The 22,368-nt window shown below is 31.5% G+C and overlaps 1 protein-coding gene across 1 annotated transcript; it reads right to left on the bottom strand.

Annotated features, from left to right (window-relative positions):
* Nucleotides 1-669: 669 nt before the first annotated feature.
* Nucleotides 670-3,293, bottom strand: LOC130939483 (uncharacterized). The gene is made up of 3 exons (XM_057867586.1): nucleotides 2,969-3,293; nucleotides 1,592-2,584; nucleotides 670-1,493 (listed from the first exon to the last, which is right to left on the bottom strand). The coding sequence occupies exons 1-3, from the start codon at nucleotides 3,291-3,293 to the stop codon at nucleotides 670-672; spliced, it is 2,142 nt and encodes a 713-aa protein (XP_057723569.1).
* Between the last annotated feature and the right edge of the window lie 19,075 nt (nucleotides 3,294-22,368).

The following is a 22,368-nucleotide window of genomic DNA, read 5'->3' on the forward strand; positions in this document are numbered from 1 at the left end:
ACAGGACAGGCCGTTTAACTTCGGAAAGTAGGTTCAACCGGCCCGGCTGGTTCATTTAGACAGTCCGATTGAACCGGTCCGGCCGGTTCATTTATACATTCAGATGGCACCGGGGAGTCCGGGTCAATCATAAAATCAGATTGAACCGGACCGGCCGGTTCATTTATTCAATGCGTTTGAACCGGACCGGCCGGTTCATGTATGCAAAGCGATTGAACCGGTCCGGCCGGTTCATCTAGAGACTCCGACTGAACCGGACTGGCCGGTTCAATTATACATTCAGATTGAACCGGAGAGGCCGGTTCACTCATAAAACCAGTTTGAACCTGACCGGCCGGTTCATCTATGCAACGTGACTGAACCGGTTCCGCCGGTTCATTGAGACACTCTGGTTGAACCGGACCGGCCAGGTTCATTTAGACACTCCGATTGCACCGGAAAGGCCTATTCAGTAGTAAAATCAGTTTGAACCGGACCAGCCGGTTCATTCATAACTACAGATTGAACCGGACCAGACGGTTCATTAAGGAAAACATTAGAATACATAAACGGTTTTAGCATTAACACATCAGAAAAACATAACATAATGTTCCACATATGAAGTCGAGTTCTATCATAATAACAACCCATTACATAATTCTGACGTGCTACACCTACCACAATGTGAACCTACTGACCATCGCCGTCGGCGGTTCTACCAGCTGACTGACGACATCTACTACGACTGTGACCCTCAGCTCCACATAGCGTACATCGCCTAGGACGACGTAACATTCGCGTGTCCATCTCATTCAAGAAACGCGTCATCCTGGGGCGCCCTTTCGAGACACGTCTCAGATACGGATTCGGTACGTAGCGAGGACCGTTGTACGCAGGCCACGTCGTCGGGTTACCTAGTGGCCTAAATCTTGCTCGGTACACCCGCCGAACTTGGTCCATCTTATACACATCATGCACATATAGCTTCCAATCCAGTCGCTGGTTTGCACAACATGCGAACACATGTCTGCAGGGGATCCGGTCCACCTGGAACTCACCACAGTCACATCGAAGGGCGCGTAGATCGATTGCAAACTCCATACCACTTGGCATCTCACGCACCTCGAAGACTTCATTCTGCCGGTCAAAGCAACTGACCTGTATGTTTCCTGAAGCAAGTTGGTTTGCATGCAACTTCGAGGTCACGACTTCGGAGAACACATGGCCAGCATTAATACGCGCTTCTGCCTCTGCTCTTTTTCTGGTGAAGAGCTCGTTTAGCCTGTAGAATGTTGCCTTCACAAGAGCAGTAATAGGAAGATTGCGTGCACCCTTCAACACTGAATTGATGCATTCCACTAGATTCGTTGTCATGTGACCCCATCGGTATCCACCATCAAACGCCAATGCGTACTGTTCACGAGGAATTCGGTTTAACCAGTCGGTATACGCTTCCCCCCGTTCCCGTAATCGCTGGTAACGCACTTCATACTCCCGCACCGTCCTGGAATATCCTAGAGGAAAGCAGAACAAAAAAAAATTAAATAACCCAAAAACAAATATTAATATTTAACTACTGTTAATAAGTTACTTAAATTTACTAAATTATTACCAATGTTGACGACCAATTTTTGGAGGTACGGTGCCTTGAATTTCCGCAGAAAATTCGACTCTATATGCCTGATGCAGAACATATGAAAAGCTCTAGGAGGTGACCAGGCTCCGTTACTCCGTTCCACAGCTGCATTGATGGATTCGTGTCGGTCGGATATCAGTCCCACACCATCCCGAGTGACAACATGTTGACGCAAGTTACTAAGGAAAAAGTGCCACGCATCAGAAGTCTCTCCCTCGACAATAGCAAACGCAATTGGGACGATGTTGTTGTTGCCATCCTGTGAAACTGCGACTAGGAGACAACCCTTATACTTTCCGTACAAGTGAGTCCCATCCACCTGGACAACTGGCTTACAATGTCTGAATGCCCTGATACAGGGGTAATAACTCCAAAATACTCTATGCAGTACCCGAATATGACCAACCAAGTCATCGCCTTGGTAGGCAGGCATAGTCTCAAAATGGACAACAGCTGATGGCTCCTTATGACACATTGCCTGAAACCATATTGGCAACGCTTCGTACGATGCCTCCCAACCTCCAAATATTTTTTCTACTGCCCTTTGCTTAGCCAACCATGCTTTCCGATAGCTTACAGTATAGTTAAACTTCGATTGCACTTCTGCTATAACGGACTTTACCTTTAAGGAGGGATCAGCCTCAACCAATGGCTTTATTGCTTCTGCAATTGTGATGGAGTCCAGCTTCGCATGATCCTGTGAAATGGTGGCTCTGGTGCAAGTGTGGCTACCATTATACCTCCTTATAACCCAACAATACTTCCTGCTGATCATACTAACCCTGATAAGCCAATCACAACCTGACCCATACTGTGTACACTTGGCATAAAATGTCAAAGGCTCAGACTCATACACCCGGTAATCTACGCTTCGTCGTATGGTATACTCTTTTATTGCCTTAATAACAGCTTCCCGGGAACTAAACTCCATCCCAACAGCAAATTCACCATCTGCGACAAGAGGAACTTCTGCCACGACAACACGCATGGGAAAAATTTCAATAAATACATATATATTTCAAAACCATACTAAATCAATATTAACTGCATCAACTATGACATAAATCCGACCCAATCGTAAATAATAATAAAATATTAAATTCTATGTTCTATATTCCTTTAAAATAACGTTATATGTTTCAAACATTACTGAACACATATGTTGACTTCTATTTATTTAACTTCCTACTATATTTTAATTTTTTTTTTTTTTACATAGGATCACCTCAACCGATTCAATGTCTAACACATACATGACATCAACGCATGGTTAAATAATGGGTAATAAATAATAACTCATTCATAAATAATTCAATAAATAAATTAAAAAGACAATTATTTTTTTTAACGTACCTGCAGTCATATATTCCGGAAATTCCGGAACATGCATGGCTTCCAAGTCCAGAACTCGCATGAATGAAGGCTCCCCAAACGGCATATCGTTTGCGAGTGCATCTGCCACCTCTGTCACATCTGGATCCATGTTTCCCTCACCATGATCGTCATCTCCATCTGCACCGACACATTCGTAGTGGCTTTCGAACTCTTCTTCACTTTCACTATTATAATCTTCCCGTAGAATGTTTCGGTCTGCCTCAGATTGTTCAAACTCAACATACAACTCGATAAACGAGATCTGCGCCCGGTTTTCAATATACATCGAAAACATCTCCTGCATGCTCGCTTCGTCCGTCACATATCTTGTTTGAAATTGGACAAACCCACCAAATACCGGTACGGGATATCTGTATAGAACACAGGATATTTTTTTTGCCCTCTCAGAATCAATCTTTTCACAGATCAAACCTTTCAGTTCTTCAAAGGAAATGATAAAAGGAATAACAACATCTATTGGATTTTCACAAATAAATTTTACCCCTTCAGGTGTTTCTAATAAAATTTGACCAAAACAATACACCTTTATTAGTACTCTATCACTCATTTCTCCTACTCACAAAAAAAAAATCCAAATAACTTCACACTCTTTTGATTTTGAACAACCATATAAGAGATCCAGAAGAAGGAAACAGAGGAACGAAGCGGCGCATAAGATGGGGGAAGAAGAAGGTAACCTAACACTCTCGTTGCACACTTTTATATAGCCTCTATACTCAACTCGGACCATCCGACTACGTTAACTTCATTCAAAAATATACTAAGCAACCAAATCGGACCATGCGTGTTCATAAACCGGTTCTGCCCATGCCCACCCAAAACGGACGGTCCGAATCCAATCCTTCCACGCTACTCGGACCGTGCGTCTTCTCCTTCTCCTATGCCTTCTCGCAGGGTCCGTTTCCCCCCCCAACTCGGACCGTGCGACTTCGTCTCACCGTTTACACCAACATTGAACTCGGACCGTCCGAGTCATTCTACCGGAACCTGCCAACTTTCTGCCCCACATCCATGTCTAACCCATATACACCCCATATCCATGAAAAGCACCCATCACAGCTCCATATCCAAAAAAATGAGCCTAAAATTTACTACACATCTAAATTTATTTATAAATTATAAATAATAAAAATTAAAATAATATTAATTATAATTAATTTTTGTTATATTAAACTAACTTGATTAATAAAAAAATTTAAATATATAATATTGTTTATTAAAATTTTATTTAAGAATTGGTCACTAATTAATAAATTGATATATATAATAAGTAGGATTAAAATTTTTAACATTTTGTTAAAATAGACGAAAAAAGTAAGTATTTATATTAATAAAAAAATAATTTTTCACCCATTATTTAAATAAACAATTTAATTAGAGTATACAATCTTTTTGCAAAATTTGTTTTAAAATTAAAGCCTCTATTTTACAAGGATAAATAACATTTCTCTGTTATGAAAACAAGAATACCCATTTTAATGATCCGAAACCCTAAAAGAAATTAAAAAACTAGTTACTGAAATTAACAACAGACGCCTCCTTAAAATATAACCAGAAACAAGAATAGGACAAGCTTTTACATCAACATTCACAGTTTTTTAATCATAAAAATTACAATAATAAAAATCTGACATTTTTCAATAAAAAAAACTTAGAAGCATGATTAGATTAAAAAAATAAATAAATAAAAGGTGGGGCTCTCAAGGCAAGGGAGGAACCAGGTGATACCCACTGCAACACACATGACTCTCTCTCTCTCTCTCTCTCTCTCTCTCTCTCTCTCTCTCACATATTTTTCTTATTCCAATCTAACCCCTCCCTTTATAAATACTCAGCTTCTTCTCCCCCCTCATAACCTTAAATCACTAATTCACTTCTCTTTCTTAATTCTTACTCACTAAACATTTCACTGCCCACAGTTTTTTTTCTCCCCCCTCTCTTTCTTCTTTTATTTCCACCAGAAAACAAGAGAACACAAACATAGCAACAATCATCACAATCTGTTTCATCTTGTTCTTGTTCTTGAATCTCTATGGCTTCTTCTATGTCTACATGTAGCAGCTGCAGGATGATGGAAGGTGCACCAGCACCATTGTACTTCGACGAGAAGTGGAAGCTCTCAACAAAGAAAGAAACTTGTTCATCATCATCATCTTCGTTGAGAAGCAGTAACAGTAGCAGCAGGTTTTCATCATCATCATCATCATCATCAACAAACACTAGTTTCATAAAGTCATCACAACACATGAGAAACAAGAACAACAATAACAAGTGTGCATTTGCAACCAAGTGTGCGAGGCTTGTTAAGGAACAAAGGGCACGTTTCTACATCATGCGTCGTTGTGTTACAATGCTCATTTGCTGGCGTGAATACAGTGATTCATGAACAACATCATCATCATTCTCATCTGGGGTTGCAGAAAAATTGGATCTTGATGAGAGTTCCAAGAGTTTTTCCTTTTTTCTTCTCTCTCTGTTCTTATTCTTCTTCCCTTTACATGAGCTCAGAGTCTAAAAGAGGAAGAGAGATATAATACTTGTACATAAAAAAAAAATCTCTCTTTTCTTTTTTGGGGGGATAGATAGAATTTTCCAATTTTGTTTTCTTTTTTCTTTCTTATTACTAGGGGAGATTTTAATTTGGGAGATTTTGAAGCTTCATCAATGAATGGTTGTTTATGGTGTTATATATTATTACTACTTAATTTTTTAGCTTATGTTGGAAATAGTAGTGCTAAAAAATAACACATTAGAATGAAGGAATTGATTGAAACATATACATAGCATTAATTTGATTAATTATACACTTTAATTTTTATCTCCTTTTCTTGCATATATTTCTCTTCTTTTTTTTCTGATAAAAAAAAAGAAAAAAAGAAATTGGTTGAATCACATGTATGTGAGTTCCAATTTGTGATTGTTGGTGTTTGTTGTTGATGATCTTTGGGATTGAAGAAGGAAGTGATAGGTGTTTGAGATCTCAAATCTGAGAGATTCTCATTCAAACTAATGAAGCTGAGGTGAGGTAAGCTAGCCTCTGTACAGATCTAATAGTACTTAGGCTGACGCAACAATTCTCATTTATTTTAATCTCTAATTATTTTTTTCTTCTATTATTTTAATCGTGGAGGTTAATTACCACTTTACTCATCTTTTATTATTTTAAAATTTAAAGTAAAAAATAAAATAGAACAGGAACAGAGAAAGATGACAAGACATTTTTTGGAACGCCTAGAGGGCCAAGCAATAAACTGTTACTGTGCACTAAAATTTCGGTGCCAAAATATTCATCATAGTGTGGTGGTAATAATTAATATAACAATAGTAATAAAAATAAAAATTAAATTAAAAACTTGGAGTCATGATAGCAAGTCCAACAAAAAGGTTTACCTCATAGTGTGTCAATGTCGCATGAAAGAAACGTTTGCTCTTAATTACAGTTGGAAGGGTGTTTGGACTTTGAACAAGAATATCCATTGAATTTGGTATTTGGTTGGATAATTTTGGAATTAGAGCTAGTAAAATACAAGGGAGATTTTTTCTTAAAAGAAAATAAAAAAATTATTTCCTTTAAAAAAGAAAAATTATCAAAATACTTTTTTTTTCTTTATTATTTTAGGACTTGTATGTAAATCGCCAAGAGAGAGATGATCCAATTTGCCCGATGTGTAGTCGATTTGGCCCGACGACAATGTGTGAGATTGGATTATAAAATTGATTTTGTAAATTTGATTTGAATAAAAAATAAGTTTGTGTTAAAGTGATTTATTTTTGGTAATTTTTGTATCAAAATAGATTATAATAAAATAAATATTGTTTGGTTTATACTATTTAAAATCACTTTTAGATAAAAAATTACTAAAATGGATATCAACTTAAATAATTTTTTATATTATCCTATAATTTTAATTTAGATATTTAAATAGATCTTATTAGTTAATTTTATAATAAAATTAATATTAACTTACTAAAATAAAAATAACATATAAAAGTAGACAAAATATATTTTTAAATAAAAATAAAAAAACATAAATTTTAGATATATATATATATTTATTTATATATGTAAAAAAATATTTAATCAAATATGTTATATTTTTTAAGTATTAACGTAAGAATGCTACTTTAGTAATTTTTTTACATCGTACTCTTATTCTTAATATTAATTTGGAATCCAACGTTTATAATTTTATTATTATTATCTATGATTAATTTTTTATTTAATTTATTTTTTTTTAATAGAATCATAATTTATATTATAAAAAATTACACTAAAATATAGTATACGAGAATTACAATTATAAAAAAGAGTACTAAAAATAATAAAAAATTAAATATTTACTTTGTAGTGATTGAAATAAATATAAAAGTTTTTGATGATCTTTTTATATAGTATATTTTTAGTATTTCTTTTCAGTATGCTATAATTTTTTATTATTATTATTTTTTACATATTATTATTATTATTTATAATTAATTTTTTATTTAATTTACTTTACCTAATAGAATCAATAAATCATATTATAAAAAAATAATAACAATATAATACACAAAAATTACAATTATAAAAGTGTATAATGTCAAATAAACAGTTGAAAAAAATAAAAATAATAAATAATAAAAAATAAAGCTTATATAAATAAAAATAACAAAAATTCTATAAATAATACAATAATATACATAAAGAATAAAGTTGATAAAAGATAAATAAATGGTTAGTATCTAAGACTAAAACTACAAATAGTTACTTCTTGTAAACGTGATTTTGATAGCAAAATTACTTTTGCGTTCACAGAAAAAATTTGTCAAACCAAAAATAAAAGAGGCTTGCTACACATACAAGTCTTTTTGACTTACAAGTTTTACAAGTTGCTACACATTAGAGTCTTTTAATGCGTTATTTAATTTCCAAAGCGCTACACTCACCGTGAATTATGAACGACTCCTCTTCCTCTTCCTCTTCCTCTTCCTCTTCCTCTTCCTCTTCTTCTTCTTCTTCTTCACTCACCGTGAATTATGAACAACTCATCTTCATCTTCCTTTTCCTCTTCCTCTTCCTCTTCTTCTTCTTCTTCTTCTTCTTCTTCACTCACTGTGGATTATGAACAACTCATCTTCCTCTTCCTCTTCCTCTTCCTCTTCTTCTCCTTCTTCTTCTTCCTCTTCCTCCTCCATGTATTTCTTCGTTATTCTCTTTGCCTTTTCATTAGTTGTTTTATTTGCGTTTATTACTGGTATTCTTGCTTCGTTTTTTTTCGATTTTCATGGTTTCTGAAATCAAGCTTTGAAATCGTTTTGAAGATAATGAAACTTCAGAAATACACCCAAACGATTATAGAAAATACACCCAAACGATTATAGAAAATACACCCAAACGATATTTCTTCGTTATTCTCTTTGCCTTTTCATTAATTGTTTTACTTGCATTTATTACTGGTATTCTTGCTTCTTTTTTTTCGATTTTCATGGTTTCTGAAATCAAACTTTGAAATCGTTTTGAAAATAATAGAACTTCAGAAATACACCCAAACGATTATAGAAAATACACCCAAACGATTATAGAAAATACACCCAAACGATATTTCTTCGTTATTCTCTTTGCCTTTTCATTAGTTGTTTTGCTCGTTTATTACTGGTATTCTTACTTCTTTTTTTTCGATTTTCATGGTTTCTGAAATCAAGCTTTGAAATCGTTTTGAAAATAATGAAACTTCAGAAATACACCCAAACGATTATAGAAAATACACCCAAACGATTATAGAAAATACACCCAAAGGACACTTTATGCATAATTCAGAACTCTTTCTCTTTCTCCTCCTCATATTCTGCTGCTTCTTCTTCTTCAAAAATGATTTCAGAGCTTGATATCAAAAAATAATGGAAATCAAGAATAACGAAAAAAGAAAATAAAGAGAAAAGCACGTAAATGAAGAAGGAGAAAGAGAAGGCAAAAAACGAAAGAAAAGAAGAAGAAGAAGAGGAGGAAGAGGAAGAAGAATGTGCAGCAAGAAGAAGAAGACGATGCAGTGAAATTGTGCAGTAACGGTTGAAGAAGGAGAAAGAGAAAGTAAGAAACGAAAGAAAAAAAGAAGAAGAGGAAGAGGAAGAAGAACGTGCAGTAACGTTCAAGCGCGTTAATATAATAACTTGTAAAGACTTGTATAAAAAAATGCTTGTATATGGAGAATTTCTCAAAATAAAAACTTTAAAAAAATCTAAACATGTTTCTTTCCTTCCAACGAATTTACCAAATACATCCAATATAGTCCGCCTATAATCTAGGCAATATGTCTTGATGCGTGACTCAGTTCGTTCAAAGCAATGGCAATTTGGTCCCCAAATCATCCATAAAATTATAATAAACTCTTTGCCTAAAAATACTAGTGAGTATATGAGATATTAATTGCAATAAAATTGTCATAAAAAATTCCAATAAAATTACATTCATTTTATCTCTACTGATCTTTTTTATCCTTACCTAAATTTATCTCTGAAATGTCTCAAATGCTATTGTATTCAATTCATTATGATGGAAAAATCGTATTAGATTAAAATGAATATGTTTAATTTAATTCTGCTTAATCGATCTTTGTATATAGGAAAAGTATAGGTGAACAATGAAAATATTAAACAATGTAAACAATAGATATATTGGATGTTCATTTTACTAGTGTACGGATGGTTATTTTAATATTAAAATTTAGAGAATTAATTTAAAAGTATAGTGTGTTTTTATTTGATTGGTGGTTGTTCATATTGTTCACCAAACTCATTGTCCCCCTAGCATTCCCCTTGTATATATTCCAATTAAGGTGAGGTCTCTAACAATGTCGAATAATTTTGTTCTGCATGTCATTAGCAAACAACACATAAAATAAGTGAAGAAAATTTATTATAGATATCCAATAAAAGTGGATGACACTTTATTACAAAAAGTATTATTTTATTGTTCATTCTTGTGTCTTTGCATTGTAAAGAGTAAGAATTATCTGATTGGACTACTTAATAACATTATTCGGTCTTGTTTGGTATGATGATGAGGACGTAACATTAATTAGGAATGATTTAATTATTCTATAGGTCTCTATAGTTTCACCAAATTTTTAATTGGATTCCTATACGTTAATTTTTTTTTTCAATTAAGTCCCTGCCGTGAATATAACGTTTAAGATAACAGAATATTCTTGGTTAAAAACGAATATTCTTATTATATGATTGGAGTGGTTAGCTGAACGACAAACATGTATTTATTCAAAATACCCAAAACACTCCTTTTATTTTATCCCAAAGAAGAAGAGAGGTGTCACTGGCGATTGAGAACAAGACTTCGCCGCTGAAAGAGACAGAGATGGCGGCAGAGTCTCAGATCACTAATGAGGAGTAAGGAGGAACTCGCCGGTAATGGTGACAGTGACCACCCAGAGGATGACAGTGAGAAGAAAGAAGAGGTGATGAAGAAGAAGGCAGATTTTCTGTTCTGTTTCTGGCAAACAACATAGATGAAGAACGAAAAATCAGAGACAACGCCGGCTGTGCATGCAAGCTTCTGGTCACAAAGTAAATTTTATTTTGTTCTTTTTTTTTAAACTTAGTAAATTCTTTTATTTATTATTTATTTTTTTTCAGAAAGAGAAAGAGACGATGGTGATGGTGGTTGAAGCGGCTAAGAAGAAAAAGAATGGCAGCAGTGAGTGGTGTTAAGAGCAAAAAGTCAGAGGAGTGATGCAGAGAAGTGACAGAAGGGCCGTGGTGCTGCTGCATGCAGAAAAAGCTTTCGATAAAGAGAGATCGGAGCAGAAAGACAGACGACGCCGCTGATGGAGGTTCTGTCTCAATAAAAAAAAAAGATTTTTTTTGTCAACACATTTTTTTTAAGAATTAATTTATTTACTACAAAAAAACTTGTTATATTTTTTTTTCAAATCTGCTTCTGTTTTTTTATGAAGGTTGAGGATCTATTGGTGTTTGAGTCATGGTTAATGGCTGTTAGGTATAAGGTAGTGGTGAACAGTTTCAGGTATTTTGTTTCTGGATTAGTGATAATCGGATATCAATTGGTGTATGATGTATATGGTTGTGTTTGGTTGAAGTTGTGGATTTCAAATTGGGTGCGTGGATTTGAAACTTTTTATGGTTTGGGTGGTTTTGCTGTTTGATTGGTTTTTGTTTGACTGGTTTTGGTTCGCGTATGGACTATGAACCTTGTTGATGATGATGCAAATTTTTTTTGTACAGATTTGCAAATTTTTTTTTTACAGATTAAACACTAAATTATCTAAGTACAAAAATGAAATAAAAAAATTTAAATTAATAGTTAATTGAGCTTTTTATCAAAAGAGGTTCTTTGACTTTGAGTTATAAGTTTGTGGAAGATGAAACTGAAAATGAAAAACGAAGAAGAAGAGAAACCTTAGATAAGTCAGAAATATAGAGTGTTTATAGGTAGAAAATAGGAGTAATTAAGTCATTTCACAATTTACTAACATTTTTTGTGATGTTAAACGTTAATAGGGACTTAATTGAAAAAAAATTAACGTACAGGGACCCAATTGAAAAGAAAAAAGTATAGGGACCTAATTGAAAATTCGGTGAAACTATAGGGACCTCCAGAGTAATTAAACCATTAGAGTAATTAAACCATTAGAAATTGGCTCAATCATTATTCAATAGAAAAAGTATAAGGAGACAATATTAACTAGCTAATTTTTTAAACAACTTTATTTAATAATTAATTTTAAATTTTTTAAATTTAAAATTTGAATATCTAAGAGCTAATTAAATAAACCCTAATTAAAAATGGTAGAAATCATTCTTTTTTTCTCACACTCCCATAGCCGCACAAAAATCCTTCCCCCACTCTCCCTCTTCCACTCCCACAGCCGCACCGTCCACACTCCTCTCCATTGTCATTGTCACCAAACCATCCAACGCGAAGTCCTTTCTATCCTACTCAACCACACCAACCCTTTTCTCCTCTCTCTGCGAACCAGACTTTCACACTTGTCCCTGCTTCGTTGTCGCCAGCAATTCCAGGGTCACCGAACCCTAGCTCCGGCCCCTCGCTCTGTGCCACCCTGTCTCACTCTCTAACACTGAACTAGTAGAACAGCCCCAGTTTCCTGAGCTCAAAACAGAGTATAGCTCCCTGTTCTTCCTCCTTCCAGTGAGTTTGGAGACGCACTCTGGCTGTCTCCATGCAACCTCCATATTTTTTCCTAATTTCTTATTCTGTTATTCTATACAGGTTTTGAATAAATTCAATTTTTTAATTCCTTTATGTCAGTTTAATGTGGTTTAGTTTTGATTAGAATTCAGTTTTAATTTTCAATCAATTTCATGATTAGTTTAGCTTAGTTTTTTATTTTCTTTTAGTGGATTTAGGTTGTGTGATAGGATTAGCTTAGGTTATTAGGTTTTGAAAAATGTTTGGATTGAATTGTATTGCTAAAAATTGATGCTGAATTCGTTTGAGCGGAAAGCGTTGAAATTGTTGATTTGCTATAACTGCTGGAATTATTTGAAAATGGTTAACTGTATTCATGATTTGCTATTTTGTGTTGAATTAATGGAGAATTAGCTGTTGAGATTGTGTGAAAATTATTTGATTGTGTGGAGATTCACTGTTTTACTGTCCGATTTTGTGAATATGTTGCTAAAACTATTGGGTTAATTGTGTGATTGTGTTGAGAAATTGAAAATATTCTGAGTTTATTGATGTTTTTTTTTTGAAAAAATGCTGCTGAAAGTGTTTGAAATTATTCTGAGTTTGCTAATTGAATTAATGGAATATACTGCTAAATTCATTTGCTCTAGTTTAAATGACTTTCTATTGAATTAATGGAGAAATTGTTGCTGGCATAGTTTGAATATTGTTGGGTTATGTAGAGATTTTCTGTTTTATTGCTATTTTGCTGAATTTGTTGCTGGAGTTGTTAAGATTATTTGATCCTATTAATTCATTATGTTATGGCCAATTTTGCAAAAATGCTTGGATATGATATTTGATTTGGTTTAAGTTGTTATACACCAAGTGTTTGTTATTATGCCTCGAAGAGTTTTTAATACAACTTTGGTTGTCACAGCAACCACCGACGACACAGCAACTCCCGCCTAGAGGTGTATGCATACAAGATTAGAAGGATGTTGCAGTGAAGATTTTGAAAAGGGACGATGTACAAGGAAAAAATTTCAAATGACTATCAAGCTAGTGAAGAGTCAAATAGATCCATGAGCATAAAAAATATTTAGTGCATCAGAGAATGTAAAAAATAAAAATCTTGCTAGAGAGACAATCAATGAGCATGAATTTTTAACTAAATAATGGCCTTTATCCCATTAAATTTGTCATAACCTCAATGCCAATTTTATTGACAATTTCATTATGTTTGTATATTATATTCGGAAGTTGGTATTTCAAATTTCAGAAGCAAAATGAATGAAGTTTGTATCCTTTTATGGAATTAATCTTTTCATTATGTTGTTGTTAATGTAGTTAGAGAGTTTTTCTTAAACCTAACATGGCATGTTGCTTGGGAAAGTGGTGAAGGAATTTAGATGCATCCATAACTGCTACACAAGAAAATTCGTAAAATATATAAAGTAACATCTATTTAGTATAAAAAATGAACATCCTAATGCTTGTCAGAAGTAACATCTACTTAGATCTTTGCAAAAACAATCAGGTATTTGCACGGAAAAATATGTCGAGTAGGATGTAAAAAAAAAGCCATGCAATTTTTAAAGAAATACAGTCTTTCATAACTACAACACAAGAAAACTAAAAAAATGTTTAAAATAACATCAATTTAGTATGAAAAAGGAACATCTTGATGTTTAACAGAAGTAACATCCACTTAGATCTATGCAAAAACAACTAAGAGCACCTCCAACGGCTGGATTCTCATTCAACTTTTTCTGACATGTGGGGGAACCTACCGTTGGAGTATAGAGAGATGGAGTCCCTGCATATAGTTTAAGAAGAGAGAGAGTCCCTATTCAAAAGAACTCATATTAACTAATAATAACTTGCCACTTGACAAGTTATTATAAAAATAAATAATTATATAAAATCTGAAATAATTAAATAATTATATTAAATAATTAAATAAAAATTAAATTAGTAATAATTATAATAAATAATTATATTAAATAATTATATCTCTATTTAGTTAATAATTTATATTAATTATTTAAATAATAATTAATTAAATAATTATATTTTTATTTAATTAATAATTTATGTTAATTATTTATGTCATAATTAATATTGAATATTATTTATACTATTATATTAAATTATAATTAATTAAATTTACTTACATTAAAAAATAAATTTAATTTTTACACCTTACAAAATAATTTTTGGTTTGGTTGGTTATGTTTATTTTTAAAATTTAAAATATTAACCATATTATTAAAATTAGCCGTTGCAAAATTAACCGTTGAAAAATAGCCGTTACTATGTTACCGTTATTATTAATAAATTAATATCTTATTACTCTATATATACCACTTACATACACTTTTATTCTCACACTTTCTTCTACTCTTCTTCATCTTCTTCCAAGTTTACGAAATCAAAGTTCTGCTGATATTATTTTTTGTTTGAAAAAATGGATCCAAACCAACTCAACTCTTTTTTCAATTATTTACAAAACTTTTCTCAAACTCCAAATACCCAAAAATCTCAAACCTCAAACTCTCAAGTTTCAAATCAAAACTTCACGCTACCAAATACATTTCAAAATCCAAATCCACAAAATCTTCCTAATTTCAATTTTCAAGCTCCTTATAATAATTAATTTCCTATATTCCAACCACAAAATTAAAATTCACAAACACCATATTTTTCATTTTCATCCATATTTAACCCCTCTATCGAGCATTCGGAGTGTTGCAAGCACGCTTTACAATTATACGTGGTCGAGCTCACTTTTGGAAAAACAAGAAGCTTGCCAACATAATGAGAGCTTGTATTATATTACATAATATGATTGTTGAGGATGAAAGAGACACTTATGCAGAAAATTTTGCTCAAGACTTAGAGTATGATGATGTCGAAAATGGCTTATCACAATCTTAGTTGGGAGAGGAAGATTTTGCACCATACCATCAATTTCTGCAAACAAATGTCCAACTTTGAAATAGGCAGCAGCATAGACAATTGAAATAGGACTTGATTGAACACATATGGCAATATCACAATGCTTGTCGTCAATTATAGAGTTTAATTATGATTTTTTTGTATTAAGTAATTTTACAAATTAGTGTAATCCCGAATTATATATTGTGTATTATTGTTACATATGATTTTTTTAATATTAATATCTTTTAATAGTGAATTATTTTTAAATTTATAAATTTAAATAATATTATTGAAAAAATAATTACATTAATTTTAAGTATTTTAATTAATTAATTAAGTGGGACCACAACAGGGACTAAAGTTAGTTCCTCCTAATGGAGAAGAGAGATATGCTTTAAGTTCCTATTTACTGTTTATAACACAAAAGCTGATGTGGAGTTACTTTTTATGACAAGTGGGCCATAAATAGGAACTGGAATGAATTTTCTACTAGAGATGGTCTAAGTACCTACACGAAAAAACGTGCTGAGCAGGATTTAAACACAATAAAACTCAAAAAAATGTATAAAGTAACATCTATTTAGTATAAAAAAGTACATTCTGATGCTTACCAGAAGTAACATCCACTTAGATCTCTGCAAAAATAATCAGGTATCTACACAGAAAAATATGTCGAATAGCATTTAAAAGAAAAAAAAATATATCAAAAGTGTCTCAAATGGTGACATCAATCTTTGTCTCCTCCTTCGCTTTGTTTGCATTAGGTTCCACCTCCAATTCATTCTGTTAAATTGAATTGTGATGCTAGCTGTTTTGCTCCTTTTGACTATGCTGGTTTTGGTTGTATCATTCGCAATTCTGATGGATGTTGGTTGAAAGGTTGCACTGAAAAAGTCGAAGTGTGCAGTGTTCTTTTTGCTGAATTGTATGCAATTTGGAGAGGTTTACTTCTTGCTTGGGATAGTGAATTTCGTGAGATTATTTGCGAAACGACTGTTTAGAAGCTCTTTTTTGGTAAACCAAAGAATGCTTGGTAAGGATATTCTGGAATGGGATTTGACAAAGTATATACAGGAGGTTATGAATTGGAATTGGAAAGTCTCTATTCTTTTAATTAAGAGAAATACAAATAGTGTTGTAGATTGTATGGCTAAAGCAGCTGCTTCTGGGACGGACATTCACTCGGATTGGAGTCAACCATGGAGTGAGCTTCAACATCTGATAAATTTAGATATGAACCTAGCCTAAAAATTCCATGTCTTCTGCAATGGAGGACGAAGAAGGAAAAAAGAAAGAGAAGGATAAGTTCCATAGCCAAATTCACATGTGTGGGTATCTTGATGGTGGCGCGCGACAGTTGGCAGCGAGGCTTTTCAACAACATAAATCAGGTGATTTTGTAATCTGTAAAGATCTTTGTGTAAGATTTCACATAAGCAGAACTTTGAATATAATTCCACGGAAATGTATATAATAACCATACATTGTCGCCATAAAAAATTTACTGAAATCCACCAATTTAGATAAGGAACAATAGTATTAAAAACAAGTGACATACACTATTTGAATGGGATAGAGTTTTAATTTTTTTAGACAAAATCATTCATTATCTAATGACAGCAACATCTAATATCTAGTTACATAAAATCCTTGTTCGTGCTACCATTTTAATTGCGCATATTCAGATCATACACTTAAACCTCTAAATTTAATTTATATTACAACATTTAGCAATTCAGAAAAATTAAATCACCTACGAAACACACCCTAGATGAATATGTATAAAAATAGTCAAATAAATTTTAACTATTTTGCCATAAAATGCAACATTCCCAAAGCTAGTAAAGAATCATCCGCATACATAGCAAAACGAACATACTTTTAATGTGAACGAAAACATCTAAAAATTGGAGAGAGAAAAAGGTTCTCGATTCACCATCTTTAGATAACTGAATCAATTGTGATTGTATAGTTAGATTTCAAATCGTGCATACAACACACAACCCTGTTGAGAATGTACAGGTAGAGTCAACTAAATTACAATTATTCCCAATAAATTTTAAAACCATCCGCAAACATGTTTAACTTCACATCCATGTTCTTGATAATAAAAAATCAACAATGCTGAAAATAAATTGACTCTTGCACTATATTTAAGACCAAACTTAAATAAACTAAAATAAATATAAATTTAATCTAATTTTAGCATTGAACACCCAAATCACCTTTACAAAAAAAAAGCCTGTACAAAGCGTGCATGCAGAATCCACCATTCAAAGAACAAACAACAGCACATGAAACAAATTAAATCATCAACTTTTTGAATCGGAAAGAACAAAATATTCTTAAAAAAAAGCTATACAATCTATAATAACAATAACATCCAATCTATAATCGCATCTAATTTAGCATTATAAAACACAAATCAAAGGAAAAAATCTCAATTACTTCTTCCTTCTAATATAGGGTTTGAAAAAAGAAATAGATACATATTCAAACGCATAAAAACAGAAACAGGAGACTCACGGTGGGAGGGTGGTGGGGCAGCGGCAGGTAGCACCTCAAGGAGGAAGGTCGGCAACAACAGTGGGAACGAATGTCGCTCATAAGGTGCGTGGAGGCGCCGGCAAATACGACGCCTGAAACTGGGTGGACGCGGCGGGCTGATTGGCGCGGTATAGGCGAGGACGTAGAGGTCGATTGAGGCGGCGACAATAACGTTGAACGAAACGGAGCTCGCGATTGGCAGCGTTGGCAATAGAAGGCTTGGCACTGGTGGCCGTTCCCCGTTGGCGGTGATTTCACCGGCGGATGATGGCGGCGCAGCAAGGATGACGAGTGAGGGAGGAAGAGGAAGGATTATGTGGTGAATTTCTAAATGTGAACTTGAAAGGTGAGATTAGGATAACTAGTGGGTGAATTTTTGAAGTGTTTCTTTAGTTGTTTGAGCTTTTTATTACTGAACCTGTTTGAGTTGACTGGTAATTGATAGATATTGAGTTGATTTCCTAGTAGAATTATATTCAATATCAAACAATCTATATGTCAAAATTATTTATTTATTTATTTTGATTAACCTAGAGAGGAGTTTATTGGATGTTAACAACATCCAATCAAGTAGGATGTTAGAATAAATATTAGAAGATTGATAATTAATCTAAACATATCAGTTGAGAGTAACATTAAATATGCCAAATCCAAATTCGAATGTACCACTAAAAGGCATGTTATGAGGTGATTTTGAAAGCCATTAGGGTTTTGCGATTGGAGACTAAAGAATATAAATTTTATATTCATTGAATACATAATTTAAATCTTATATCCGTTGTTCAAGCCTCTTAGCATTTTGGTTAATTCTGTCTAATTTATTTAAGATTTTTTTTGTGGTTTTTTAGCAAGTTTTGATTATTCATTTCATATTTTATGCAAAAATTAAAAAAATCATAACATATTAAGCCTAAGCTAAAATTCGAATGAAACTTAAATTAGATCAAAACTAATATAAATATTCATGTAATGCCACTTAAAATACAATTAAAACATATTTATTTTACAGATATTGATAACATGTTAATCTTAAATAAAAATTAATTTGCCTCACAAACTATCATTTAAATTATATTATACTAATCTAAATACATTTTAAATTAAATTTAAAATTATACACTAATCTAATATAAATATTTATTTTATATAATATTATCTAATTTAAATATTTATTTCTATAATACTTAAAAATTATTTCTACACAACATTATCTAATCTAAATATTTAATATAATAATATCATATAAATAACAAAAAAAATATGAAAAAATTTTACTTAAAATTATTTGCTTTGCACTACAGTGAGAAAATAAGGAGAGAAGGAGAAGAAATGGTAGAAAACCAGTGAGTGAAAGGAGAAGGCAATAACACAATTTATATTGAGGTAAACTGAAAGACAAATTACCAAATTATTAGGCGAACTGAGTGACAGGAGAAGTTCGTCGAGTTTTTGGACGAATTGGTGCAGATTGTTAAATCCATAAGCAATCTGCAGTAGTGAAGTCCAAAAAAAGTTATTTTTTTTAATAGTATTTTTGTTTTTTAAAAAATAATATTTTTTATTTATTAAAAAATTTAAAAATAAGCCAACAAAAAAACTAATAAAATACATTTTTGTTACTGTATATCACAATGATGCTAAATTACATCTTTTAAAATGTTAGAGGATAAAATAAAAAAATAGGAGATAAATTGCATTTTATCATTATACCTCAAGTAAGAGTTTTTTTTTTGGTTTAATTTTTTATAGATTTTTTTATTTATTTTGTGCTATTTTTTATATTTTTGGGGTTCACTAATAATCAAATTTTAAACCTTTTAAACATAGAGTTCTATACTATATCATGACACCAACCAACACCTTAAAAGTTTAAGTTGATAGGAAGATGTAATATAAGTTGTTATATTTCTAACAAATATATTAAAATATAAAATACACATTAAAAATGAATTAAACAACATATATATTTATATATAAGATAAAACATTTTTTATTCTTGAAGTTCGTTAAAAATTTCAAAAATACTCTTAAATTTTATTTTGTTTCAATTTTGTCTCAAAATTTTTTTTATTAGCATCAAGTATATCTCTGGTGGCTAATTTTTCAAAAAATTTAAGATCAATTTAATAATAATTTCACAAGAATAACCTTCACACAAGTAAATTAGATATGATTATCATGTATTATTATTGGAGTGATTCTAATTTCTAAAAATTTAGTTGTCAATTGTATATTTGATATAAATAAAAAATTTTACAGACAAAATTAAAATAAAATAAAATTTAAAAATATTTTAATATTTTTAATAAACTTTAAAGATAAAAAATATAATTTATTCTTATATATAAATACTTGATAACTGATTTGATATCTAAATTTTATTGTACAGTTAACTATGTAAAAAATATTCAATATTATATCATCTACAAACATATATATATATATATATAAAGTATAGTGTAATTTAATCTACTCTAAAATAATTACTTCAATTGGAAATGAGTCACTACTTGCAGTCGACAAATTAGTAAATTAGATGACCCTTTCATGTAAATGATGTCCATTTGCATGGTAGGTAGTGTTACATTTTCACAAAACAAACTAGAACAAATATAAATTATTAACCTTGAGAAGTAAATAATAATAAAATGATAATAATAATAATAATATTATTATTATTATTAAAAAAAGGTTTATAGCACCGGGAATGGGAGGCTGGCAGGGGCATGGATGCTGAGTTGAGTTGTGGAGAATGGCATCACAAGAAAGAGCCAGATGCATTAAAAATCGCATACTAATAATATCTATAGTTTAGTCTTAGTGAGCTTTAAACAATTTTATTTATTTATTTATTTGAGGGGAATTTCAAGGACCATATGAAAACAAAAAGAAAACTAACCAAAACCTCTGCTTAGAGGAACACTTGCAACATCAGAAACTAACCAAAATTTTAAATATTATATATATAAAATTATAAATATTAAGTTAAATAAAATAATTTTAAATTATTATCGACCTAACATTACTCTATTTTTATGCTTATAGTATTTTTCATTCCGGCAAATCAAAAAGACTTAAATTTTGCTAGTTATGCATGCAAGATTTAGGTTTAAGGTAATTGTGATAATTGCACACGAAACAATATATATGTGTGTACGAACAACAAACATAATAATAAAAGTAGGAGTTACATCGAAGGTTGAAGTGAATAATTATATTAAAATTTAATGCTAATAAAGTAGATTTTGATCCGATAAATAAGTAGGAACAAGTATAATTATCCGTGTCATGCACGTGAGAAGATTGAAATTATAATTTTAAATTATTTTTTAAAAATTAATTTGAATTATAATAATTTTATTAATAAAAAAGTAACATGTTATGCATTGTTTGTTTTTTTTTTCTAATTCAATGTTAATTGGATTAATTCTAAAATAATTATTAATCGATTTTAATAATTTACTTTCTTCAATAAATCACACATATATACTGAATGTGATCATAAATAATATAGTAATAATAGTTAAATCCACCAACAAATATATTAGCTATACTATCACACTATTAAACAAATTAAATATAAAGACTATTAACACTTATAAATCTATAAAATCGCACTTTCTTTAATTCATGCGAGGGTTTACTTGTCAAATAAACTTAAAATATAAATAAAAAAATATTTATAAAATGGACCTAGCATCACTTGAAAGAATCATGGAAAATAATCAACTTATCTTATCATCCATGAGAACCATTTCTACGTAAGTCGTCTTGTTTTTGTCAAATTTGTATGAGACTTTCCATAACCTTATAATTCTTGCCTTTATTTTTCAAACTTTTTCATTACATAATCTACCGTACCATAGGTGACACTGTTAATAGAATCGTAATTAGTAGCCCTTAGGTATGAAAAATAATAAACAGAAGAAAATTTATGTCTGAGGTACGAATTTTCTAGATGATAAATTAAATAATTGTAACAATTCACTATTACTCCTTCTCTCTATATATACACACTAATTATACACGGTAATAATTAGCAAATATCTTCAATGGAGATACTTACTACAATTAGGTGAAATTTATTTCATTATATTTTATTAACCTTTATGATTAATTCAATAGAGATACTTACTCAATATATATGTTATCTACATTAATTATATGCCAATATTTTTAGAAAAGAGCTAAAAGAGGAGATATATAAAGATATATAATATCATTGCTATATAGAAAGTAGGGCTGTCAAACGGGCTAGTCCGGTCCATTTAGGCCCGACCCATTAAGCCAGTGGGTTAAATGGGCTGGCCCGTTTAAGCTCACTTTATTCGCAGGCCAGAATTTTAATTTCTAGCCCGGACCGTTTATGGTCAGTCTGATGGGTTAAACGGGCCAGCCCGTTTATCATTTAATTTTATTTTTTGAAAAATATTTTGACAAAAAATATCATTTTTCGGTCAAAAATCTTTAAAAATAATATTTTTTTTAGTTGATAAGTCTGATTTTCAGGTCAAATCGAGAGAAATATCGACTAAAAATACTGATTTTTTTGAAAAAAATGTAAAAAAAAATAAACGGGCCACCCATTTAGCACATAGGCTAGCCCGTTTAGCCCGAAATTTAAACGGGTTTAATTTTAGAGGCAAAGTTTGCCCATTTAAATGGGTAAACGGGTTGGTCCGATTAGTTTAGCCCATTTTGACGGTCCTAATAGGAAGCATACATAA

The sequence above is a fragment of the Arachis stenosperma genome, chromosome 7 (genome assembly GCF_014773155.1).
Source record: "Arachis stenosperma cultivar V10309 chromosome 7, arast.V10309.gnm1.PFL2, whole genome shotgun sequence".
Classification (NCBI taxonomy): domain Eukaryota; kingdom Viridiplantae; phylum Streptophyta; class Magnoliopsida; order Fabales; family Fabaceae; genus Arachis; species Arachis stenosperma.

Coding starts and splice junctions, on each gene's coding strand:
- LOC130939483 (XM_057867586.1), bottom strand. CDS start 3,293: ATGCAGGAGATGTTTTCGATGTATATTGAAAACCGGGCGCAGATCTCG. Junction 2,585..2,968: donor TCCGGAATATATGACTGCAG/GTACGTTAAAAA, acceptor TTGTCGTGGCAG/AAGTTCCTCTTGTCGCAGAT. Junction 1,494..1,591: donor AAAATTGGTCGTCAACATTG/GTAATAATTTAG, acceptor GCTTTCCTCTAG/GATATTCCAGGACGGTGCGG.